Source organism: Otolemur garnettii, unplaced genomic scaffold, assembly GCF_000181295.1.
Source record: "Otolemur garnettii isolate 467f Iridium unplaced genomic scaffold, OtoGar3 scaffold00052, whole genome shotgun sequence".
NCBI lineage: Eukaryota > Metazoa > Chordata > Mammalia > Primates > Galagidae > Otolemur > Otolemur garnettii.
This window is the reverse complement of record NW_003852447.1, coordinates 10989518-11010157: the sequence shown is the minus strand read 5'-3', so window position 1 is coordinate 11010157 and position 20640 is coordinate 10989518. Positions and strand designations below refer to the sequence as shown.

At 31.7% G+C, this 20640-nt stretch overlaps 1 protein-coding gene across 2 annotated transcripts in view; it reads right to left on the bottom strand.

Moving 5' to 3' along the window:
* Positions 1-20640, bottom strand: part of NOVA1 (NOVA alternative splicing regulator 1) — a 150126-nt gene that overhangs the window by 21984 nt on the left and 107502 nt on the right. Inside the window, exons 3-4 of one of the 2 annotated variants that reach the window (XM_003791992.2) lie at positions 11759-11925; positions 4264-4335 (exon numbers count right to left, since the gene is read on the bottom strand). In XM_003791992.2, coding sequence (XP_003792040.1) covers positions 4264-4335; positions 11759-11925 — 239 coding nt within the window. The remainder of the gene's footprint in view (positions 1-4263; positions 4336-11758; positions 11926-20640) is intronic. The other variant, XM_003791993.2, reaches the window with a different exon arrangement.

Sequence of the window (20640 nt, the reverse complement as noted above, 5' to 3'; positions counted from 1 at the left end):
GATCTGGGGGCTGGCTTTATCCAACGGCCAGTAAAACGTCAGGGCCCTTAGTCAAAACACGGAATGCTGCCAACAACCTGGATAAACATGGAAGCAGATTAGTCCCCAGTTAAGCCTCTGGATGAGAATGCATCTCAGCTGACATGTTCACTATAGCTATGTGAGACCATAGCAAAGGACTCAATTACCCTTCCTGGCTTAAGTTGTGCCTGGGCTCCTGACCTACAGAACCTATGAGAAAATGAATGTCTGCTGTTTAAAGACACTAACTTTGTAGTCATTGTTATATAGCAATAGAAAACTAATAGAGAGTTGAAAGAGAGGAGAATCTGTCTCATCTAGAGAATATGAAAATGAATGGGCTGAAATTAACAGAATTAAGAGTCCATTTTAGATTTATGGCCATGAATTTAAAGTGAGAACAGTCACTTTTAGTTTTATCTTTCTCCAACCATACCAAGGGTATCATGGACAAGTTACCAATTTTTATGTGTTTTATATATTTTGACAAATATTCTCATATAATTTCAAATTTATCAGTAAATAAAAAAATGTCTACAGGGCACATATTTCTGAAATCATTCTTTTTTTTTTCATTTCTTGAACTTTGACAAATATTTCAGGAAAGCAAACAGACAGAAACCTAAAATTAACACTGGAATTTAATTTTTAGCACCACTGATATATTTACAAAACCATTTTGTTGAATCTTAAATTTCTTTTAAGATTTTCTTTGAAAGTCTAAACATGTTGGTTTAAAAATCTAGTGCTATTTGCTGCATCTTTCTTTCTACTTGTTTCATATTTAAAATACCATGTAGATAAAAATTTCAAATTGCACCTACATTATGAACACAGGCAAAGAAATGGTAAGTGGTAAAACTCTGAGCCCTATTAACTCCTTATGTCCCATAGGGAAATAAGAACAATTTGATTTATTATTAGGCAACAGGTAACAATACTCTTACTGAAAACAAATGTACTTTAAGCAACAGCAGACATATGTTGATTAGAGAAATATTTTAGAGTTGAAAAAACAACCAATACTAATTATTAGAACATGACCAGAAATGAAGTCCCGTTTTAATAAGCTATTCCTGCTATTATTTACACTCCTAAAGAATAATCTTTTTTTTCATTGACAGATATTTCAGAAAAATAAATTAAACAAACATAACTTAACATTTTTATAATGCTATATTACATTCAAGTTGTTCAAAGTTACTAATTATTTCTTATATCAACCAACTCTATGAGGCGCTATTATGTGAATTTCAAAGATGGGGAAACTGAAACTCACGAGTCAGTTTCTCTGTAAGTGACAGAGCAAGGATTTGATCATAGGCAAATTGTTTCTAAATGTAACTTTTCCAACATTTTATAAGGATTCTTATGTGATAGCTCTCAATTTTAAAAAGAAAATTATTATAGCACAGTTATTATAGCAAATACTTTAATTATTTGAGTATGTCAATCTGACCTATGAAAACAGGTTAAAGGAACTGAAGGGTAAAAAATGTAAAATTCAATATGTACTGAAACATGTCATCATTTTTAATAGAATAAAGATATTTTTAAACACTGGAAATGCAGATCAAACTTGGCCTTCGAACTGTTTTCTGTGCTTTTTGTTATTTTTGTGTGTTCTGAATAGTGACGGTCCATAGCTTTTTTTTAAATTACAGTTAGTTTGTAACACAAACTATTTAGTATTCTACAATGTAACTCATTTATAATTGATTTAGCTAACATTGATGAAAATAACAAAAATGTTAATCATCCGCAGGCATGTGTATATTGCCTTATAATTTCAATAGAAAAAGTTCGTAGTTGCTTTTAATAGAAAAGGATGTCATAATAGCTATGACACATAAACAATTATTTTAATCGAACACAAAAACCCTTGGCTTTGATCTATTCCTGCCAGTTATAAAACAGGAGACATACTGCCACATTGCTAGGTAGGAGTAAACTAAACTAGTTATAAAAGTTATTTTCTCGTATGTTGAGATGTTTATTTTAATTGTGGCAAGTTGTATTATTAACATTTAGAAAGCATTTTCCCATGTTGGTTACCCTTTCAGCTGTAAGCCAATGTAGTAAAGCTAAATGAATCAGTATTATCGACAAAAAATAAATGTGAACTGTGTAATCTGAAGTCCAAATAAGTAACAAAAAAATACATTTCCTTTTGTCCTACCACATGATTAGAATCTATTGGGAAATAAAGTAGGGAATAATGACAAACTACTAATAATATGAAAGACTGAGATAATTACGATCGTTTCAATGAATTAAAAGGATTTTGTTTTTTCCTCCTCTCATAGCTTGCATCCTGTTATCCAGGAGATATTATGCTTGTTGGTATAAGAACAGAAGAAAACAGAGTGTAAGTTAACAAATATTTAACAGAGTACCGTAGACAGAAAATAAAATCACCAATGACTTATTTCACAAGAACAAAATGTTAGATGCGGCAGAAGTGAATGTAGTAATAGAGAGCAGTGGTTCTCAACCTTCCCAATGCCACAACCCTTTAATACAGTTCCTGTGGGTTGCAATCCACAGGTTGAGAACTGCTGATGTAGAGGATAAAAATACCAGTAAACTTAAACATTTAATTAAATTAGCCTTTCAAGAAATCATTTCATAAAAATTCCTCCATGTTTATATAAAAATAAATGAAAAAATACAAATCTAACTTTAAAGACAAAATTTTGAAGGTGGTTTTATTTCTCAACCCAGGATTTTTTTGTTTTGTTTTGTTACTTTTTACTTTGAGAAAAATCATTAGTTTTATTTTTACTTTTTTGCTGCTATGCCCATCTGTCTTGTTTTTGTTTGGAAAAGAAAGCATGATGTAGTATTGAGAGAAATATTAAAAACATAAAATCAGTGTTTTCCGTATCACATAATTAAAGTTCAATTAAAGGGTAAAGTGTGTAGAGTGAAAATGTATACCCACATTTTAGCTGCATACATATGTAATCAAGGTTTGGTTTTCACTTTCTGTATCATTTCCTTCAAAGAGAAGTGCTGGGTTTCATCACTGAACATTTTTGTGCACTTCACTAGGCAATTAATTAGGGCTAAAACGTGAACATGTTAAAGCACTTTCGTTTGAAGGGAACACTATTACATAAAATGAAAATCAGACACCAAATATAGAATTCCCCAAACATTAGTTTTGGTTGCAGTTATTAAATTAAAACTTTTTCTGAAGTTATAAATGTTTTAGAATCAACAAATGAGCAAAATAATTCTGATAGCCTTACTACACAATATGCAAAAGCCACATTTAATATACTTAGTAAATTAGCCCACTATATAAAAATATATTTAAAAGGTCAGTTTGGTTTAATATTTAATTAATCCCAAAGGCCCTGTATTAGTAAAAAAGTGAAAATATTGAAGCCAATGACATTTCTCACCTAAATGAAGCTCAACTCAGACGAAATGAAAATGTGTTTAATCATTTTAATGAATATATTTTTCAACATTTGTCAAGTGAAAAGTACAGTATGGCTCCGAAGTACATTAAATATTTTAGATAATCTCTTTAACTCTAGCAAAAATAACTACACTTTTGAAGAATGACCTCTAAAGACTCTAAAGACTTAGAAGCAAAACAATCATCCAATTAAACTAATAAAAGAATTCTAAATGCCATTCCAGCAATGAAAATGCTTAGAATTTGCTAAATACTAAGAAAGTACCATCTCCTTCATTGTCAAACATTATTCAGATGATCAAAGATGTCAATTTTCAGTTACTTTTTGGCTTCTAGAAATGCTTTTCATCAATAGTTTTAAATCTTTTACATTATAACACATGTTCCAAGTAAAAATAAAACAGCATTCACTTTTAAAGATATATACCTTTGCTCAGTTTATACATTTATTTGTTACACAGATGATATCCTTGAGTTACATACCAAGAGTGCTAGGCTGATACAATCGGGAAGACTAAAAACACCATCTCAATAGATAACCCTCAGAGTTACACAATGGAGTCACAATTTTAAAGGAAAAATCCAAAATTCTAGTAGTCTATCATCTGAATATATTTTTCGTTACCTAAAATTAAAAATGCATATAAATTTTTAGGAATAATTGGCATTTCTTTCTTAGGTAATCTGGATTCTGAATATGGTGCATACATGTGAATGAACGAATAAAGCCTTAACCCACCATTATCTTTCTCTCCAGTTTGCAGGCAATCACCCGTGAAAAGTATGGTGTAGATGACAGGATGATACTGTACCTGATTAGCTCTGGAGGTGGTCATGGGATCAGATGGAGAGGACTTGGTGGTAGTTGGGGAAGATGGCAATGTCTGGGAACAAAGCAGTTCAGGAGCAAATCAACCTTTATAAGCCTTAAACTGATTACTTAAATAAAACAAAATAAAATAAAATGTAATATAACGAGAACAAAATCCTATGAACAAATCTTTCTCCTATTCATTCAAATTTAATGGAATTTAAGGCTAATTAACTAATGCATGTAAATATGCATGCATAAGCATGTAAAAATAAATTCATGACTTGCAATCATGATGGTGACTGATAAAAATTCACATGAGGACTAAAGGTATCCTGACCATATTCATGAATAGTAGTCTCATTGCTTTCCCGCTTGTTTTCTCCAGGGAAAAGAGATGTCAAAGAAAGATACAAGAAGTTCAATGAGCACAACTGAAAGCGGCATCTTCCTATCAATGAATACAGTCGGAGATCTGAAGAAGTGGTGAGATGAGGTTTACTTTGGCATGAAAGTATCCACCTACTTAATATGCTGACCATCACCAACAAGTTGATTCCACATGAATTTAGGGATCCATATTTAAAAGCAATTAAATTTGCAGTTCTGAGTTCTTAATATCACATTATCTTCTAAATATTAATTTTTAATAAAATTAGAGCCCATCTGAAAATGTAAACATTAACTTCATATTAATATAAACAGGTAACTGATAGCATTCAAACAAATTACCACAGTATCTTTACCATTTATGCTAAACAGTAAATATAATGTAGACGAAAAATATAATCTACTGTTGTATCACCAGCCTGGGTTAAAAATAAACACACAAAAAATTAGGAATCATTTATTGTTTACTTCATTTCTAAACATATATACGTACTACATGTAAAATATGTTGTAGAGACCACACATATGTTGAACAATTCATTAAACTTCTCATATCTAATAGAATAATCTTAAAGTCTGTAAGATGTTCAGTTTTTTTCATTTTCAAATTGTGTCATAAGTTCATTTTGCAAAACAGCATTGCTTAAGTGTCACCCTCAATATTTCTTAATGGGTGAAATGGGGCAGGTTTTTATATTCTAGACAAAACAGAATAGTCAGATAGGAGCAAAAGCATAACTTTAAATGTTCAGCCATGTCAGGAAAGGTAAATGAAATTACTTTGAGTCACATTTTTGCATTTAAGATTGCAAAAGTTCTAATAGGGGCAGAATAAAACAGTGAGGAGTAAACGATAGGGCAAGAAATTCAGAGGTTGGAGGGTCGTCTCACTGCCCTCCAATAACCAAAGAACATTGGTTCTAACGTCATAGTATGTTTCAGGTAGTCCACTCCTCAAATAATTCCTGATTCTTCTTAAGTAAAACCTAAGGCACTTTGAGGAAAATTAGACTTAAGGGTGAATTAAGGCAAGATTTTTTTAATCAAATCATGTAAAAATGGGGGAGGGGAGCTAGAGTCAAAAGTGAAAACTCATAAAATCACAAAAAAGTGTCATATCCTTTATTTTCTATGTTTGTTCTTTATAATTAATTCTTGCCATTGTCAGAGAGACTTCATTCCAGTCATTAAAAACTTCTCAAATATATTTTTTCCTATGCAGTACTATACTGGGACATACTGTAATGTCTCCACACTACTATTTGTATTATTCATTGTGTAAGGTTTTATTTTCCTACTGCTGGTTACCATTACTACACAGTATAACTGGGAAGGAGTTCACATACATTTAAAAATCTGTTCTGTACTATTCTCAGGTTAATTAGATTGTTGACAAATAAGATGTTAAATAAATCCAGAGGCCATTTATTCAATAAGGGGCTGGATGCAAGTTCACTAAGCTACAGAAGTACAAGATTTCTGTGTGTGTTGGGGCATTCTATTCCATCAGGGTAAAATTGATCTGCAGGTTTTTACTATGACATAGTTAAGTTCACTAAGCTACAGAAGTACAAGATTCTGTGTGTGTTGGGGTATTGTATTCCATCAGGGTAAAACTGATCTGAAGATTTTTACTATGACATCCACCTCGTCTTAGATGTAAATTCTCAATAAGCTCTTTATTGCAAAGAACTATGTGGCAAAATCTAACGTAATATAAAATGGATCAGAATTCACTGATCTTTTGTTGATTATTTTTTATTGGCTCTTATCTTTGCTCGGCATACAGATGGAAGAATGGACATATAATAATGGATACACTTACATTCATCAAAGTTGGCCATAATAATTCTGATGCTATTTCTTTCCCATGGGAATAAATGCAACCATTTTAAACTTCTGAATAATATTAATGAATTTAAAATAATTAAAGTTTTGGTTATTAAACATTAGAATCTGATAAGATGTTACATTTTAATATATTAAATAAACAAGTGAAAATTATATAATTTTGTTTGGTGTTTAAGGGTCAGGACTGTTGAAATATCACAGCAGATTAAATATTTTTTTTGTTTATATTCCTAAAATAAAAATGAAATAAAGGTGTGATGAGTTTTCTAGATAATTGCCACATAGATACCTTTTAAGCATAAAAACAGCTCTTGCTTTACAAATTCTGTTTGATATAAATATTCCCAAAAGTTTTCACTTCAGTTGTAGGAGGAAAAATTTTCTCACAAATACTTAAGTATAAATATATTAAAGTAGTATTCATAATTTAAAAGATTATACTAATTAATGAAATAGGCATACAGTTGTTCTGAACCACACAAATGGAAGAAAAATTTCATAAAAAACAGTTCATTGTACATTGTAAATGTACACTGTTTCTGCCCTTAATATTTTATAGGCGAGCTATTTGTATCCATGTAATCTGCAGACTTGATTAAAGTTTAGTGATCTCAAGGTAAATATCCTTTATTAAAATTTCCTGTATACATCCTGAAGATGCAATTAACTGAATATCCACACAACGGAATATCCGCAGTCTTTCTTCAAAGAGTGAAAAGCGAGTTACTTTTTAGGCACCATTTTCTTTTTAAGAACACACACACATATATATTTTTCTATCTGCATGACTTGAATGGCTGTTTAAGAATTCTTTAGACATTGAAGAATGAAATGTTTATTGCAGATATGAAACATTTCAATAATATTAAAGTAGTGGATTCTTTGGGATACAGAATAGATCTTTCAAGAAATCAAGAATTTAAAAACAGGCATTTACTTAATACAGACATAACTAGGCTTTTGGAGTTAAAAGCTAAAAAGTTATTACAAATTATAAGATAAATTCTTATTAACCAGGAAAAATTTTGCTGGGTCAGAAAATACTATTATAAATAAACTTTATATTAAATCCAGCTTGGTTTCAAGCAAGTCTATAATAATAGATTGTCAAGAACTTCTGATAGTTATAATGATAGTGAAAGTAAAAAGAACAACAAGTCTCAGTTGTAATTCAAAATCTATTACTAGCTAAGCAACATTACTCAAGTGATGACCTTTCTAGACCGGTTTTGAGTTCTGATAAAAAACCTGCATATTAAAAAACCGATAAAAAATGGAGATAAAAACCTCCATTAAAAAATAGGTAAAATATTTTAAAACATAATTGCCATCTTTAGTTTTTCATTTTTGACAAATATCCTCCTTTCCTTTTTTCCAACATTGGAACTATATTCCAACAGATGAACTCTGTAGTAGACAATTCATAGTTTCTTTTACTAGTAATAGCTGTACCTATCTATACACATCCTAAGAGCCTCTCCGGATTTTCAGCATGAAAATGAACAAAATGTAGCTTTTTTTTTCAAAGTCTTCCAGAGAAGGTAAAAGAGCTCTTTTGGAAAATACTAGGAATGATCGATAGTATATAGGATGTATCATGGCCAGACAACCAAAGCTCTTCACTATATGATGTCATCCCATCTAACATTAATTTCCTCTAAATCCCAATAAAAATATTCCACTTCCACTAAGTCAGTCTCTCTATTGTTCAATTTCCATCTCCCTAAATCTATAGTTTCACCTGTTTAAATTAAGCTTTTTTCTTCTTCTCCTCAATTTCTGTACAATCTTCAAGATCCAGTTCATTCTTCATCTATTCTCAAGAATATTAACTTACTCTAGTCTACATTTCTTTCGTGCTCCTCTGACATTTTATAGTATTGTTTATATTGTAGTTTTGGTAAATAAACACAATTTTATATTTTTATCAGTTGTTTTAAGCATTTATCTCACAAACTAGTCTTCAAGGGCAATGGTTTATTTTATGTTTTGAAATTCACTAAGAAGACATTTAGTAAGTTCAGGGTTGAAAGAATGACTAATGAATAAATAAGCAAGTTCTATCTTTGCCAATTAAAATTCTTTGGGCTAAATGAGATTTTTTTCAATACCTTGATTTTTTTTTTTGTATGAGAATTCTTTAAATGCCCACAGCCACCTCTTTCCTAATGCAGCTTTTCTTAAAAATACATTTGTGAATTAAGAATGAGTATTTCATAAGATCTAATATATGAAGTTAGATATAAAACTGACATGCTAGATTTCATCACTCTACATTATGAAAGAATTGTGAGACCAGTATGCACTTGCTCTCCTTAGACACTATACTTCTTTGAGGACCCATTCAGTCAGTAATGGTAGGTTTCATTTGGGTAGAATATTCTCGTTCATGCAATTTACTCAGTTACCAACTGTTCTTACAACACAATTCAGAATAGAATACTTTATTAGGTCCACAATAGATGGTGTGAAATGATAACTTTTAAGGCAAGTCGTGTATGGAATTAAATTTGACTTCCTATTTTAAGTCTAAATTACACATGAATTGTACTTTCAAATAAGCATAACCCTGAATTATCAATTAAAAAGCAATGAACAAATTTGATAACTAAAACATTAATAAAATCCGTAACTTCATGTAAACATGAATCCGTTTCTATGCAGAAATTTAATGTTCTGATTCTAGTATTTTTAAAAATCAATTTTATTCTTTAAATAATCTTACCTAGAAGAAAATTGTAAATAAAAAGTTTTAAAGAATTATTTAAAAAAATTAGTACTGAAGATCAACGGAAATATAATTATGTTCCTAGTGGAAGGAAAGACTGCCACAACAAGACATTTTATAATGATTCTATGTATTAAAATCTAAAACACATATAAAGACCAGGCAAAATATGCTGTCTATTCTATTGCAACACGATTTATTTTAAATCTAATTATTGTATGCTAAATAACAGCATCATTTCTTCAGAAATAAAATCATCATCATTAAAGCTGGCTTATTAAAGAATAATCCAGTAAAAAGTACTACATTAATAACCTAGAAAGTTAGAGAATCCCAAATTTAGGGTATAAAAAATTCAGTTGATCTATAATATCTTTGAAATATGTTCCACCACTTCTCCTCATTTTTCAAATAAAATGTTTCAATTTATATATTACAAAGCTGAATTATTAAATACATTGTCCTACTAGATTTAGTGTTCCCTTTGATCAATTCTTTTAAGTAATACTCTATTTCACATACATTATAGATTACATAAAAATACAGTACTTAATAATGTGCAAAAATTTTAATTCCATGAGTATCTACAAGGCTTACAAATGAATACAAATACACAAAAATAAATCACTATTATTTTTAACACTTATCTTGAATTTAAATAACATCATCCAAAAAGGCAAATAAAAATAAACCAAATTATGTTAAAATTCTAGTCTTCATAAATCTGTATAGACACTGGATATATGGCAGTCTATAAGTCTGATATTGCCATAAAGAAAGCTGGAATTTTAACAATGATTCAGAGACCATTATTTGGTGGTACTATTTGTTCTTATAAAAATAATAAAAATCAATTCAAATCATTGTCTTGAACATATTGTCAGTGATATCACTGTCCTCAAACCACATTTTATGTTTTAAAGAGTCAAAATGTTCATCTCCATCCCTAAATACTTAGAATTTCTCACAGAAATTACAAAAGAAATGGGAGAACAGGCTGATATAAGGCAGAAAATTAACAGACCTTATACTTCAGTGCTTATCCTGAAATTCTTAGCCCCAATAATTTTAACCCAGAGGTCTTTAACTAAACTCTTACTTTTAAAATCCAGATAAATTCATGGTATCATTTTCAAATAGTATTTAAACTATTCTGTATTCATCTAGTGTAGATAAAGTCATTACTTCAAAAACTATAAATGGCTGTGAAGGATAAAAAAATCCACTGGGGTTTACAACTTTAAAATATTTATATTCTTCCATGTATACATTAAAGGATCCTGCCTTTAAATGTTATGATGGGTATACAAATTGAACACTGTGGTATTACAAAGAACATAATATAATCGATTTTATGTGGAGTTAACTAACAGCTACCTACTTATGAATTAAACATAAAGGGACTTTTAAAAAAGGTAATCAATAGAAAATTGAACATTAGCCTATAATTTGAAAATAGATATCCTAATTATTGACTTTTTACATTTATATTTGATTAGCCAGCATTATATTTATCTAAATACTGATAAAATTATAATAGATTCATAACACTATTTGGTATAAAAAATATTTTTTCAATTCAGAAACATGAAATTAATAAAACTTTGAGCTACATTTCAGATTTATTACAATGAGCACAAATATTATGTAAATGAAATATTTTGTGAATTAATGAAGAGCAGTACATTTCTTTTGGAGGCATAGTCTATTGATAGTAAAATTAAGTCACAAATTAAGAGGGCAAAGGTAGAAACAATAATTATGAACATAAAGATTCAAATAAATTTATAGATGTAAAAGAGTTTGTGGTGGAAGACGCCACCATATTTTAACATTAAATAATCTCATTTTTCTCCTCCATCATGCCAGCCATTACTCAATCTGAAAAACTCACATTGATTTTTATCAAATAAACTTCTTTTTACAGAAAATCCCATACATTAAAAATGAACATTAGTCCTATGACATACTTAAACACTACATAAGATACATAAAACATAATAGCTGATTTGTAACAAAGGACTCGTAGGCTAGGCACACAAATTTACTTATACATATTCTTTGATAAAAAAGGTTGAACATGACAATTAAATTAACAAAACAGGAGTCTATATGCATAATGACTACACTAAAGGCTAAAATACAACGAAAAATCGGGTATTAGAAAATTTGAAGATATTGTTTCAATTTTATATTTTATTTGAAAGTGATATAATTTTAAATAGATTAAATGTCTATATGTTAATAAAATTTGTATCTATTAATAAGAGGCCATCACAGAAAAAAGAGTCACGTTAAGTGCTCTTCAGCATAATGCTAATAAATGAATGGTTTTATTATTAAATAAATTGATACATTTAAGGAAGAGAACTTGATTGTTTTCTTCAAATAACTACTGACGTCTCTGATAGATTTAGGTATGCCTACCAAAAGAAAACTTTTCAAGCTAAGACTTTAAGGCTTCCTTTGTAAGGAACTGACACTATGCTGTGGTTATTTCTCTTTGATTTCCCCACTAAACACTCACTTGTTTGATGCGATCTGGATTAACGGTGGTCTGGGGTTGTAGGATGCTGACAGGTTCTGTCTTGGCCACATTTTGGGGCATTTCTCGAATTTTTTCTGCAATGAATCCATGAACTGCATTCAGTGCTTCAACTGTTCCCTGGATCAAGCACACTCGCTCAGTAGTACCTGTGGATGAATAAAAGATCACTCTTCAGAAAACATTCCTTGTTTCCATTTCTGAGGAAAGCTAGGAAAAAGGACGATAAAAATGCCAATAGAATAATATAAAATAGAGAACGCTCAAAACGTTCAGTAGAACCAAACATAATAAATAAACACAGGTCCCGTTTCATCACTCTTTTTTAATTGTTTCAGTCTTTAAAAAAGGCCTTTGGATTTTAGCAGATCCAGAGAACAGAGAAGAGGGTTCGAGCCTATTACTCACTCATTAGTGTAACAAATACTTAGTGAGCATTTATAAAAGAACTTAGGGTTAGAAAACAGTAACGCACAGATGATGATCTATAGACTGAACTTCAAAATGCTTACTCTTTAGGGATAAAAAGAACTATCAAGTCACATAATTATAAGCCAGGATAATGTAAACTTAATGGAGGTAATGTGGATTCTAATCACTTATCCTCTTCCTTTAAACTATCCTTTAATCACAGGAACAATCACTACCTGATGTCTTATATTAATTTAGTTTTTCACTTGTCCACTAGAATGTAAGCTCTACATGGACAGTAAATTAATGTGTTTTGCTTTGCACTGAAATATCCTCAAAACCAAAGACAGGCTGGCACATAGTACACACATAAGAAATATCTTTTAGATAAATGAATCAATACTGCCTGTATTGAAGATATAATTTAATAAAAAGATAATATGAGGTTAAAAAAATTTAAAAGTAGCTTATGAAACTTGAAATTTGTGAACAATCGATAAAAATATTAGCAATAGTATTTGTTTCCTATCCAGTGAATTAAGATATACATATATGCTGCTATGTAGAATAAATGATCCTGGGTGAAGGCGATAAATACAAAACACTAGTTTTTCAGACTATTCTGAGGCCTCCTGTGGCAACTTGGTATTCAACAGTAATCTCAGTGTCTCCATAGAACACACAGACTCACTTCGCAGAAATAAGTATTTGTTTTCTAAACAATTGTGAAAAACAATCAAAAGAATTGTGTTTTTAAATTTGTAAAAATGTTTTGAATTAGTGTGACTGGTTTCAAAGTGATGTGTGAAACGGCAAAAATTCATGTCTATGAAAAACTAAGTTTAAAGCAAAAGTATAGTTTTTATGTATAAAGATGTATAAAATTTGTGGACTAAGTTTTTCCTATTCTTCTTAATCAGGTCTTCTCACTCTTAACGTATCCTTGTGGTTCTTGAGTCACATGACCTAGTTTATAAAGATACTCAGGGAGTCTTTACGAGGTTATTAAGTCTCCAATGAATGTCTAGAAAGGATGGGAACTGACCAATGCAGCTAATGCAAAGTGCTCTTATTCAAGGCAGCAGACAAAGCAGACAACCCAAAACACAGATCAGATGACGTGCCTGCTTTTGAAGACAAATACAGAGTGCTCTTGTGTGGATAACAAAACAGGTAATCTTAATGAGCAATTTAAAGAGAAAAAAAAAAAAGTAAACAGCACTAAGTTCTAAAGAGATAATAAATTTCTATTGTCTGAAAATTCTGATTTGACTGTAATACATACCGTGTCAGACCACACAGTAAACCCAATACTCTGCAGATTGTACAAATAGGTAGTAAATGGAAATCACTGAGCCATGAAGAAATGTGATTGCCTAAAGCTAAACGTCACATAACAGCACGTGAAAGACACTTGAAGACAGTTTAGCATCATAGTTACAGGACATATGCTTTGAGGATTAAATTATAATCTCCATTAAAACTATTACTGTAAGAAAATCTCCATTAAAACTATTACTATAAGAAAGAGAAAGACAAAAGGAGATTCTCCATGTACCGCAGGAAATGCTGCACCCTTGTGAAGCGATGCCGTCATAGGCCTTCTCACTCACCTAACACAGTACCATCACTTTCAGGAGAAAGTTACCAAAAAGGAAGACTGTCAGGTGTACGACCAAACTGTGGAACAAAAATGAGCCTGTACATCATCAGACTTGCTGTTTTTTGTCATTTTAAAGGCTTTCAGGCTCCATTAGTGTCTAAGCTAAACTGCTAGTTATTTATCCTTTTAGCTGTTTACCAGGAGCAGGTACTTCTCTTTGCAACACACGAGCAACAAGAGCTAAAATTCAGTGTCATAAAAGTATAGGCTCAAATTTAAATAACCGAGATTCAGGTAGCTAAGGCATCATTAATTTACACCATACTTCTCAGGGAGAAATTACAAAACCTGTAACAAAAAGGGGCCAATGTCACATATAAGCTGTGACAACTGAAGGGACTTAAGTTTTCATGTCACAAAGACTATAAAATGCCGAAAACGCACAGGATTCTGAAATTAGGCACAATTATCAAATAGATTTCATAGCAATTTCTGAAATGGAAACTTAATAGAAATATATTCTCTCTGTGCACTGTAACTTGGATAAGTCACTTAAAAGGCTCCTGTTCCTCAACCTGTCACTTGTGCACTGGGCCGCAACCCTCCTACCCACCAAGTCCACTCTTATCAGAGGCCACTTCAGAACTCTTACATCATAACTTTTTCTACTGGAGCATTCCCATTACAATAAAACACGTTCCTTCAACTCTTAAAGACATTAACAGAGTTAGAAAGTTTCCCTTTGGCACACCTGATGAAACAATTGATTTAGGCAAAGATCCTAACTGGATAAAGCCATTAGATGGAAGGTTAATGGGAAATTTTCAATGGAAATAGCAGAGTGTCACCAACTGACTTCAGTGATTAACATTAGCTGGATGGAGAGGATGAAGACCAAGTATGATGTGTTTCCTGATGCAGTACAAGGAATACAAGGCCCCAGCACCACCCATGAAGTTAAATCTGACCCTAAATCTAATAAAACATCTAACATTACATTACAGTTGGGCGATTAATACTGAAAACAGAAATAAATGACATCGTAAGGAAGCAAAGATACAAATCAAGAATGTTAAATCTTTGATAGAGCAACTTGCCAGCTTCATCAACAAAGACAGTATTTACTCTCCAGACATAAGGAGGCTAAAATATATTATGATCAACTGTAAATTAGAATTTGATTGAATCCAAATTCAAACAACTTTTATCTGAAACATGACTGAAACAATGATTAAGATCAGAATATTAGACAGTATCACAGAATTACTATTAATTTAATAGGTGTGACTATGGCATCAGGTTATATGAATTACTTTTTTTTCTTTTTTTGAGATGTACACTGAAATACACACAGGTAAAATGACTAGGGTTTGCTTCAAAATATTTCTGCAACAATGAAATAGGAGTAAGCAAAAGAGGCATGGCAAAATCTTGATTTTTTTTTTTTTTGAATACAGATGAAGGGTATAGAGAGATTAAGAGATTCATAGTGCTAATCAACTTTTATGTACATTTAAAATTTTCACAGTTAAGAGTGGTGCCCGTAGCACAGTGGTCAGGGCCCTGGCCATGTACACTGAGGCTGGTGAGTTTGAACCCAGCCTGGGCCAGCTAAAACAACAACTGCAACAATAACAAAAAAAGCCAGTGTTGTAGTGGGCGCCTGTAGTCTCAGTTATTTGGGAGGCTGAGGTAAGACACTCACTTAAGCCCAAGAGTTTGAGGTTGCTATGAGCTGTGACGCAACATCACTCTACTGAGGGCGACAAAGACTCTGTCTCAAAAAAAAAAAAAAAAAATTTTTTTTTTCACAATAGAAATACATTTGAAAGACCTCATGGACCTCATATATCCCTCTTTTAGATACTCTGAAACCAAACTTTCAAAATGAATGGCCTTTTAGTAATCCCTTATTACCTCCTCTCATTTTCAATCTTGAATATACTAACCCCCCCCCAAAAAAGCCCTTTCTGCCCCCTGAATCTAGTCCATTACAGGATTTGTCCCCCAGCTACACTGAAACCACTCCCAACAGCTGTAACCTGGGCAAAACCACTCTTCACGTCTGCACGGCCTGCCCTGTTACAGCACTTGAGAACACTGACTATCTGGAACACTTCACGTGGCTTTCAGGACGCCACAGCCTCCTGGGTATTGCTTTTCACTCAATTTATTCATTCATTTGATGAAAAGTTGTTGTATCCCTATTAAATGGTTAGCACACTAGAAGCTGAGAATATAGCAATGACTAAACAGACAAAATCTCCCGCCTTCATGCAGATCATATTCTAGTTCATGTAGATAGATACTATATATAAAGCAAATAAAAACACAGAGAAAACACTAACAGAAAGTGCTAAAAAAAATGGTGGACAATTATAGGCTCAGCAAAGACAAGAAGCAAAGCAGGGACTTTAGCATTTCGTTGCTATATGCATAGTGCCTAGATACTCAACAAGTATTTTTTGAATAAATGGATTAACTCCCATAGTCTAAACTTTCTTATCTTCATTTTGGAAACATGTAAGTGATATGTTTCTAAGGCCTTATTATCTACCAAAAATTTATAAATTTCTTAGGGTTTAAAGGTCAGTCAATGCATATGAAAATGAAATATATTTTGGGAAATGATTGAAAATATGTTATCATTATATCCATAAAAAGGGCGCTTGGTAAAAAGGGCTTCGAGAAAGCTACTAGAGAAAATAATTAATAATTCAATTGTTTTTTCTTCTTCCTTGGGTAGGGAAAAAAATAGATCAACTCTTAAAAATGTAATCTACCTAAAGAATGAGGTTACAAAAAAAATATTGTTTGCTATAGTCTAAGGTAGAGTGTGATGTTTTTTAGAAACCTGACACCTCTTTAAAACCTCACGTGATTACTTGAGAACAGGCATATGCTGATAATTTGATCCATATATTTCTAATTGCCAAACATAAAGAAAATTAGTGAACAGTTTTGATGTAAGAAAATTCATCAGTTTTTGTTCCTATTGAGATAATATCAATAAATATATATAATTAACTAGAAAATAATTAAGGTTACTTAATAAGAAATTTGGATGAGTTTTGAATATCTTTTACATTAAGATAACAGCTGCTTACAGTGTTGAGAAATTATTTACTCTGCTGAGCTAATATTTTCAATGGCTATTTTAATTTCTTTCAACAAAGAAATTGGTACTTGGTAGTCATGTTTACATTTTGGATGTGGCTAACTGTGGTCTTGCTAACACTAAAATGCTCCGCCATCTTTCTTTGGCTGCTGCTTTTTAGCAAATACATAAGATCAAACTTTTCCTTCAACATGACCTCTTTTGAGTTCTTTCCTTTGGGCCACAATAACTCAATGAATTATACAATTTTTCTGTAATCGCAGGATGTACTTACAATTCAGACCAGTCCTTCACATTGAACAAAATCTTCCACAACATGTGACAAGCAATAGGACCTTGGGCATAATCTGACATGTGAAAATAGTAAAACATAAGGAAAGAACTTGATAGTATTTAAGAAAAAGCAATACAACTAAAGGGAAAAGTCTGCAGCTTCTAACCCTAGAGTGGACACAACTGGTCAAGAGGATAGAGGATAAGTTGATATTGTGTGTTAGTCCAAGTGGTCAAGATGCAACTTACAGAGTCAGTCTTCCCTTGAGGACCAGTTGTTCTTGTCCTGTCTGTGAAAACCAGGTTAATGTAAGGAGGTGATCAATGTAGGGTGGTGGTTACGATTTAGTTCTATTGTAATAAATAGATTCTTAATGACAACCATAGAAAATGCTTGAGTTTTGTGAAATATATTTAGAACTTTTTCTTTATTTCCAAATTTTGGGTAAGTGTCAATAGATGAAATATTATTTTAATGCTTTCTTCTTAGAGTGTTTAAAATTGTACATAGCATCTTCATTTTTAAAACTAAAACACAAGAGTATCAATGTTTTATGAATAAAGTAATCTTGAGTAAAGTAATAGACAAAGCAGTGAGTTGTTTCACAATCCTAAATCTACAATCACGCTAATCAATTACCTGTGCTATATTTTTATGATTTAAAAAACAGCATAAGCCATTCTCTCACTAACAAAGGAAAACTAAAGGTACAGTAGAGAGGGTTATTACAAATTTCAGGTAACAGAATAAAATGAAAATCATTTCAAAAATGAGAATAACAGTGATAGCAAATGGTAAATTTAACAGATTAAAATTGGGGGATGCTAATATATGTCTTCATTTTAAGTTATTACCTTTTAACAGATGACACCATTTATTTAGTATTATCTATAATAATCTATATGTAAGAAAAATTTATTCCTATTAATGTCTTTATAAATAGATAATTTACATTCATTTCTTAGGTACTTATTGGTGTGTTTTTTGGTATAAGCACATCAGTAAAATTTTCATATAAGACTACTTTAGGTAATGGATTAACAAAAGCTCTCATTAAAGACATTCAAAGGTTTGGTACATATAGCAATTATAGTACTTATTACACTCTTTCAGGAGAAAATACATACTTGACAATTGCATGAAATAAAATCATTCAAGAGTCTTTTCTGAAGTTGACAACTACAGGCTTTTCTTAATTGCTTATTTTCTGTGTCCTTAAACTCACAGAGAATAACTAACTTAAAATTTTAAGAAACTTTACAATATGCATCTCAGAAAATTATTCTAAGATAAGTGCTTTTAAAAGTGATCATACATATGCCTACAAAACATTTCATAATTTATATAAAATATGTTATATGTTATAATATAGTATATTTATTACTTGTCTAATTATATATTCTATGATGTATACTTTTTATACATAAACACGTATATCCACAGAAAATCTCATTTACTGTTCATAGTCATCGGGGCAGATAATACACCCAACTTAAAGGTATGGGAGTAGAAGCAAGTGTGCCAAAGACATACACCAAATGCAGAGAGAATTTAAAGTTTTTGTCAAAAAACTGTGTATTTCCTATTACACCACCTGTCTCCTACAAATATGAGGCCAGCTATCAAACACATTTAAGAAAATCAAGTATGTTTCGGCTTCATTGTGGAAGAATAATTTTCACTAAAGTTTGATAATCTTTAAGGAACACTAAGTCATACCACTAATATTTCTTCACAGATTTATCCCAAATCTGCATAAAATGAAAGAAATGCCTGACCCTTCTTACAGAGAACAGACCACACGGGAGGTGGTTAATAACTATGTGGGCTATTAGTAAGATATTTTAGAATAAGTTTTCAGATCAACAAAAAGCACTTAAGAAAATTGTCATAAAAAGTAAGTTCAATTTGTAATTGCAGCTTTTATATCATTGTGTCGTTAGGCATATTTGATAATACTTCCTCCTACCCTACAATTACGGATGTAAATACACAATATCAAGAAGAAAGCTTTAAAGAAAAAGAAATCATAAGAATTTATATCTTATAATGCAAAGTAATAATTGCTTTTCTTTTCCAGGTGATTAACTTTCTACATAATCACGTCTCTACTGCTAAACTAAAAATTTGCCAAGATCATATAATATGCTCCAATCCCAAACCAACACAGTAAAGGGCATTTATAGAATATTCTTTGACATTAAAACATACCCGATCAAGCCAAAGGGTAAAAGTATACTTTTCAGAAAAATCTACAGGATACTATATTCTCACAAATGGCAGTCAGAGTATACGTTGTCCAACTTCGTACTCTCTGGTTCTGTCTCATGCATGAGAAGGGCATACTATTAATAATTTGGTTAATCTGAGGTGGTGCCTGTGGCTCAGTGAGTAGGGCTCCGGCCCCATATACCAAGGGTGGCAGGTTCAAACCTGGCCCCGGCCAAACTGCAACAAAAAATAGCCGAGCCTGTGGCAGGCGCTATAGTCCCAGCTACTCGGAAGGCTGAGGCAAGGGAATCACCTAAGCCCAAGAGCTAGTGGTTGCTGCAAGCTATGATGCCACCACACTACACTGATGGTGACAAAGTAAGACTCTGTCTCCAAAAATAAATAAATAAATAAATAAATAAATAAATTTGGTTAATCTGCTGTTCCCGTAAGTATCATTAGCACGATTGGGAATTCTAACTTCTGAAGAAACCTGGAAGTAGATGTATCTAAAAATTCTACATAAAAATTGGAATTTTTCTCACACATACTGTAATTTATCTCTGACTTTTCAATTCTGAGATTGTGTAAAAAGTTCTATCAATATTTATGATGATGACTAGTTGTTCCAATATTAGCTAGGTTTTTTGCCAAATTCAGGATCATGATAGCAATCCTAGTTTGGTCGATATTATTGCCTTTTCATTTTTATCATGAACGTAAAACTGCTATAATAAAATTTTAATTACTTTTATATATACATGAAAATTGGCTTGCTGACTTAATCTCCACTACCAAGCACTGTCACCATTTTTGACATTAATTTGTGCTCTTAAATTTCTGCTCTAAGACAAATGGCACATGAAATTCTTCTAGCTAATTCTGATGTACTAATAGAAATTCTATGCAGAATTTTGTAGACTCTGCTTAGAAACTGGGAAAACAGTTTGCAACAACTACGTGGTATGAAATCAAGCTGAGAAACTCAGAAGTGTAACCAGGGGCAGAGCATTCGTAGCTAATCAAAGTCACCTGAAGGTGAGGAGGGAAGCTTACCCATGACCATGCAGCACAGTTAATAAACTGCAGAACTGTTGCATATAAGCTGAGAGCAAGGGAATGAACAACTCTGGTAATAGCCCCACTTATGACAGAACAAAGTTAATGCCTTTGAGATCCAATGTAGACTGATGCATTACCCAAGATTCAACAGTACCTTTATTTCTTCTTTTCTCAAAATAAAGAGT